At 43.6% G+C, this 6,941-nt stretch overlaps 1 protein-coding gene across 1 annotated transcript; it reads left to right on the top strand.

Moving 5' to 3' along the window:
* Positions 1 to 1,643: 1,643 nt before the first annotated feature.
* Positions 1,644 to 4,369, top strand: LOC134984044 (gastrula zinc finger protein XlCGF57.1-like). The gene has a single exon (XM_063949685.1). The coding sequence runs from the start codon at positions 1,682 to 1,684 to the stop codon at positions 3,476 to 3,478; it is 1,797 nt and encodes a 598-aa protein (XP_063805755.1). The 5' UTR covers positions 1,644 to 1,681; the 3' UTR covers positions 3,479 to 4,369.
* Positions 4,370 to 6,941: the final 2,572 nt, after the last annotated feature.

Below are 6,941 nucleotides of genomic sequence, written 5' to 3'. Positions count from 1 at the left end.
ACACCAAGAAGCCAGATACTCGACCAGGCACAGACAAAGCCACAGGACTTCTGGACAGGAGCGCTTCACGGCAGGACACTGGATCAGACACTGGAACAGACACTGGATCAAGGCTGGAAGCAGCTAGACAGAAGCTCAGAAACTCAGGAACTAGCAGGAACTATCACCGGCGTCTGTGTATTGCACTGAGCCAGAATATAACAGGGAGCCCTAATTAATTATGTTGTGCAGCTGCCCTGCTACACAACACCAAACTGACAGGTGCAATTAACAGACAGGTGAGGCCAAACACATGGAAACAGGCTGCAATTACACAGACTCGCCACCGGCAGCAAACAAGAGTCTTCTAACCCAGAGCAAAGGGAAAGCCTGGCCTGCTAGAGAACTATAACATAAAATACATAAACGGAAAACAGGAATGAACCACTACCTGTGGTTCATAACAGTACCCTCTCCTTAAGGGTGGGCTCCGAACACCCCATGACACCCACGGGGAACAGAAACAGAAGTATAACATAAAATACATAACCAAAATAATAAAACAGGAATGAGCCACTGCCGTGGCTCATAACATTTAAGCTGTTTTTGAGTTTTTTTTTGTAAAAAAACAAAAACAAATCCAAAACACACCCGAATCCGAAAAAAAAAAATTGAGGGAGGTTTTGCCAAAATGCGTCCGCAGAACCGAATCCAAAACCAAGACACAAAACCCGAAAAATTTCCGGTGCACATCACTACTCTTCAGGAAGTTAGTTTCAACCCCCCCTTCCCCCTAAGTCCCATGAAGCAGGGAGGCTGTTGCCAGCAGCCTTCCTGTAACCTATCTCTAGAAAATAAAAAGCTAAAAAAAAACTCCTAGGAGCTCCCCTAGCTGTGACCGGCTCCTCCGGGCACATTTTCTAAACTGAGTCTGGTAGGAGGGGCATCGAGGGAGGGGCCAGCCCACACTATTAAACTTTTATAGTGCCAGTGGCTCCCAAAGGACCCATCTATACCCCATGGTACTAAATGGACTCAAGCATCCTCTAGGACGTAAGAGAAAGTAGATTATAACCTAGCAGATGATGATGATTACAGGATATCATATGGTGTATTGCATGTAAAATATCTTGTTCCACACCTACTCTGCTGTAGCAATATACCTTATATAAGGGTGAGTAACACATGTACAGGCTTACCAGCGTATGAGCACACACATAAAGGAATGCTACCTTACCAATGCTTCCAGGAGTAACGTTAGGAGACATTTCTCTGATCCATCAGCTCATATGACTGATGTTATTGTTCATCTAGAATCTCCAATTCATACGATATGTTCCCCATCCATTGTTTTACATTGGTGCTGACATAGGACTTGGCGAGTGACTACATCTCCATTTATACTTCATGGTTAGTTACCAGTACAAGAGAGAGATATATCTAAGTCTTATTATAATATTACATTTGTTATTGTGATGTTCTCCGGAAGATGGACACAATGATCGTCTGAGACACAATATTATAAAGCCTTCATTAAAAGTTATGTTTTATTATACACACATTTACAATTAAGTGTCCCAGAGAGTCGTCTTCTCCTATTGTTTACAAGATTAATATTGTTACAGAAAATGACACATTTCCATAATGTATTTTATTTCCAGCAGATGGACACACAAGCAGGAATATCTCAGAAGGACATCTAATGTTATCCCCGGATTGTGACATAAAAGATAATGACAGTAGACAGGATTCTCCAGAAGCTAATCCTATTACCCCAATTATACATCCAGCTCTATCAGCTGGTCCCTCTGATCCTGGGAAATGTTCTACTGCTCACTCTGATATTAGTGCATCTGTTACAGCTCTGAGAGTAGATACAGTGTTTCCATGTTCTATAGATGCCAACTGTTTTACAAAGAACACAAATCCTATTAACCCACACACAGGCAAGGCAGGTGGAAGGCCACTGATATGTTCAGAGTGTGGGAAATGTTTTGCATACAAATCACATCTTGTTATACATCAGAGAAGTCACACAGGTGAGAAGCCATTTCCATGTTCTGAATGTGCGAAATGTTTTACAAAGAAATCAGATCTTATTACACATCAGCGAAGTCACACAGGTGAGAAGTCATATCCATGTTCTGAGTGTGGGAAATGTTTTACATGCAAATCAGTACTTGTTATACATCATAGAAGTCACACAGGTGAGAAGCCATTTCCATGTTCTGAGTGTGGGAAATGTTTTACACAAAAATCACATCTTGTTAGACATCAGAGAAGTCACACAGGTGAGAAGCCATTTTCTTGCTCTGAGTGTGGGAAATCTTATTTAACTAAATCACATCTTGTTATACATAACATAAGTCACACAGGTGAGAAGGCATTTTCATGTTCTGAGTGTGGGAAATGTTTTGCACACAAATCAGTTCTTGTTAGACATAACAGAAGTCACATAGATGCGAAGCCATTTTCTTGCTCTGAGTGTGGGAAATGTTTTACACAGAAATCATATCTTGTTCTACATCAGAGAAGTCACACAGGTGAGAAGCCATTTCCATGTTCTGAGTGTGGGAAATGTTTTGCACTTAAATCATATCTTGTTAGACATCAAAGAAAGCACACAGGTGAGAAGCCATTTTCTTGCTCTGAGTGCGGGAAAAGTTTTACCTGGAAAGCCAAACTTGTTATACATCAGAGAAGTCACACAGGTGAGAAGCCATTTTCTTGCTCTGAGTGTGGGAAATGTTTTACACAAAAATCAAAACTTGTTACCCATCAGCAAAGTCACACAGGTGAGAAGGAATTTCCATGTTCTGAGTGTGGGAAATGTTTTGCACACAAATCAGCTCTTTTTATACATCACAGAAGTCACACAGGTGAGAAGCCATTTCCATGTTCTGAGTGTGGGAAATGTTTTGTAAGTAAATCACATCTTGTTATACATCACAGAAGTCACACAGGTGAGAAGCCATTTCCATGTTCTGTGTGTGGGAAATGTTTTGTAAGTAAATCACAACTTGTTACACATCTGCGCAGTCACACAGGTGAGAAGCCATTTCCATGTTCTGAGTGTGGAAAATGTTTTGTAAGTAAATCACATCTTGTTATACATCACAGAAGTCACACAGGTGAGAAGCCTTTTCCATGTTCTAAGTGTGGGAAATGTTTTGCATGTAAATCAGATCTTGATATACATCACCGAAGTCACATAGCTGGGAAGCCATTTTCTTGCTCTGAGTGCGGGAAATGTTTTACACACAAATCACGACTTGTTGCCCATCAGCAAAGTCACACAGGTGAGAAGGCATTTCCATGTTCTGAGTGTGGGAAAGGTTTTGCACACAAATCAAATTTTGTTAGACATCAGCAAAGTCACACAGGTGAGAAGCCATTTTCTTGCGCTGAGTGCGAGAAATGTTTTACACAAAAATCACATCTTGTTAGACATCAGCGAAGTCACACAGGTGGGAGGCCATTTCTATACTCTGAGAAATAAATCATCTCTTGTTGGACATAATAGACATCACTCAGGTGAGGAACCATTTTAATCTTCTGGAGTATACTCATCATTGCCATGCGTTGTTCTTCAAGGTTCTTATCCTATCTCCTATGCTTTTTGCAATATACATGTTACCACTGAGTGAAATAATCAGATATCATGCCCTCATCTACCACTGCTATGCAGATGACCTGTCTTTTGCTCTGGGTACTGAGAACCCAGTACCAATCCTAAATGGTTGTCTAGCTGAGCTCCAGGTATGGGTGATGCCAGTAGGCTGTGACTCAGTCCTGGCGAAACAGGTCCTTATGATAGAAGCTCACCAACAAAGAGCAGGGCTACAGCTCAGCTTTGCAAACCAACTGGGCTTGGGGGTTCACAGTTACATAATGCTGATCATGTGTGGAATTTTGGTGTCCTGGATGGTGGAGTGACACTTAGATATCGGTATCTGCCACAATCAGATCCTCATCTGAGGAACATAGCCACACTCCAGCACTTATTTCCCTCAGAAGATCTACCTACAGTCATACATGCACTTGTATCATCACGCATAGACTACTGCAGTGGCCTCTACCTGGGTCTCCCAGCAAAAGAATTGCACTGGTTGTAACTTGTACAGAATGCAGCAGCCATACTGTTACCTAACCAGCCTGTTCCTGCCACATAACACCCATTCTCTGCTCCCTTCACCAGCTTCCAATAAGATGGTGACTCTATTACATAATCTTACTGACTCTCCCAGTCCTACATGACCAGGGTCCATGGTACCAGAAGCAGCTTCTGCCTCATTACTGCCCTACTTTCTTCCATCTGCAGATGAAGGACTGCGGGGAGAGATGGGGTGGTGGCAGTAGCGGGGAGAGATGGGGAGGTGGCAATAGTTGTGGAGATGGTGGTGACAGTAGTGGGAAGAGACGGGGCGGTGGCAGTAGTGGGGGGAGACAGGGTGGGTGACAATAGTGGGGGGAGACAGGGCAGGTGGCAGTAGTGGGGGGAGACAGGGCGGGTGGCAGTAGTGGGGGGAGACAGGACAGTGGCAGTAGTGGGGGAGACAGGGTGGCTAGCAGTAGTGGGGTGAGGCAGGGTGGGTGGAATTTGGTGTAGATGAGGCGGTGGCAGTGGTGGGGAGACGGCGGTGGCACTAGTGGGGGGAGACAGGGTGGATGGTAGTAATGGGGGAGATGGCTGTGGCACTAGTGGGGGGAGACAGGGCGGTGGCAGTAGTGGGGGTATACAGGGTGGGTGGCAGTAGGGGGGAGACAGGGTGGATGGCAGTAGCTGGGGAGACAGGGTGGTGGCAGTAGTATGGGGGAGACGGTGCTGGCGGTAGTGGGGTGAGACAAGACTGGCAGTAGTGGGGGGAGACAGGGTGGGTGGCAGTACTGGAGGGGAGACAGGGTGGATGGCTGCAGTACAGTACCGGGGGCTGCTGGAGGCAGTAAAGAGTTGTATGGGTCCTGCACAGAGCGAGTTGATAATTAGACTTAATGATGATTATTCTTCCTTATTTCTAATTAATCCCTTGTATGTGTTACTGTTATTTGCTGTGTCAGCCTTTATGTGTGTTCTGTGTAATAATCCTGAAAGTAGTGCTGCTACCGATCTCATATCATTTGTAGTAACTTGGAAAAGATGAGATATGAGGTGCACTCTGGAAGCTTATAGGGGGTTACTCAGAGATGAACGCAGACATGACATCACGCAGCCCCCTGGAATATGGTCCCGGCTCACCCGCATTTACCCCTCAGGGATGCGGCCAAAATGTGTGTGTCTGTGCGGCCACTGCGCACGTGCATTTTGTCACCACCTGCAAACTGCTGCTGGCCACTATTGCGGCTGGGTCTGAATGACCCCCATAGGGTTTTGGCTCTCCTGATATGTATCTGTTTTACTTACCTGCAATACTATAATGTAACTTGAATTGTTTCTGTGCTTTAAAGGATATTTTATCCATGTTGTGCAGAGTAAAGTATTTTTTAAGTTTAAAATATAGAGAAAAATCTGTGTATTAAAGATATGAAATAAAGTTGTTTAAAAACAAAAGATTTCCGTTATGTGTCTGTGTATCATCTTAATTCCAGATAATTGTCGCAAAGGTGACAGAAACCATTTCCTGTTAATGTGTCACTTGTATTGTTACTTTTGTGTCCAGCGGGTGGGCTCGGAAATGTTATCCGTTATGTGTCTGTGTATCATCTTAATTCCAGATAATTGTCGCTAAGGTGACAGAAACCATTTCCTGTTAATGTGTCACTTGTATTGTTACTTTTGTGTCCAGCGGGTGGGCTCAGAAATGATATCCTTTTCCTCGCAGCCCCAGTTGCTGGAGAAAATGAAGGAGGAGCTGCTGGCAGGTCACGCTCCGCTTGAGTTGACAATTTTCTCACCAGCAGGTCTTTCCACCTCTGCAGACTTGTGTCCGGAAAGAGAGATACAACGTAGGCTTTAAACCTAGGATCGAGCACAGTGGCCAAAATACAGTGCTCTGATTTCAACAGATTGACCACCCTTGACTCCTGGCAAAGCGAATGAAGGTCTCCATCCACAAGTATTTCCAGGGAAGACGTTAAGTCTGAGGGACTATGCACAGGCCCAAATGATAATTGTTTTATGATCCTTCTATGTATGAGCCAACCGATAGAGGTAATAATCCGAAAGTGTTAATACCAAAGATTAGCTAATCTGGTTGGAGGTGCGCCATTAAGCAAATTGCAATGACTGGTTTGGGGGGTTTAGAAGAAACAGCTAGTGGGCTTATATCTAAAGAAGCCTTAATGTGTGGTGCACTTTTTTTTTCTTTATGTTTCATGAATAAATAAAAACATAACTTTCATTATTTTTATTTAAGATAGATTTGTCAATAGGCATGACATAAGGCAATTGATTGTCAGCCTGGAGAGACAAAAAAATGAATGAAGGATATGAAATAATTTATATACCAGCACTACCTATGTATGGGTATATGGGTAGAGCAATAATTGATATAAGAAAGTGAAATATAAAACATACTTTTTTTTAAATCACATTTATGAGATCCTTTCACAATGGGATTGTGGTCTAAAAAACCCCAGTTTTAATGCAGAGCCCTGCAGAGCATTACTACTGCATACAACCTAAGTGCTTCCTGCAGAGCGTTACTACTGCATACAAACTAAGTGCTCCCTGCAGAGCGTCACTACTGCATACAAACTAAGTGCTCCCTGCAGAGCATTACTACTGCATATAACCTAAGTGCTCCCTGCAGAGCGTTACTACTGCATACAAACTAAGTGCTCCCTGCAGAGCATTACTACTGCATATAACCTAAGTGCTCCCTGCAGAGCGTTACTACTGCATACAATCTAAGTGCTCCCTGCAGAGCGTTACTACTGCATATAACCTTAGTGCTCCCTGCAGAGCGTTACTGCATACAACCTAAGTGCTTCCTGCAGAGCGTTACTACTGTATACAACCTAAG

Source organism: Pseudophryne corroboree (assembly GCF_028390025.1).
Source record: "Pseudophryne corroboree isolate aPseCor3 chromosome 3 unlocalized genomic scaffold, aPseCor3.hap2 SUPER_3_unloc_32, whole genome shotgun sequence".
Taxonomy (NCBI): Eukaryota; Metazoa; Chordata; class Amphibia; order Anura; family Myobatrachidae; genus Pseudophryne; species Pseudophryne corroboree.
Note: the sequence above shows the minus strand (reverse complement) of the source record. Positions and strands in the feature narration are given on the sequence as shown.

Bases quoted from the DNA above. Each gene is read 5' to 3' on its own strand.
- LOC134984044 (XM_063949685.1), top strand. From the start codon at position 1,682: ATGTTATCCCCGGATTGTGACATAAAAGATAATGACAGTAGACAGGAT.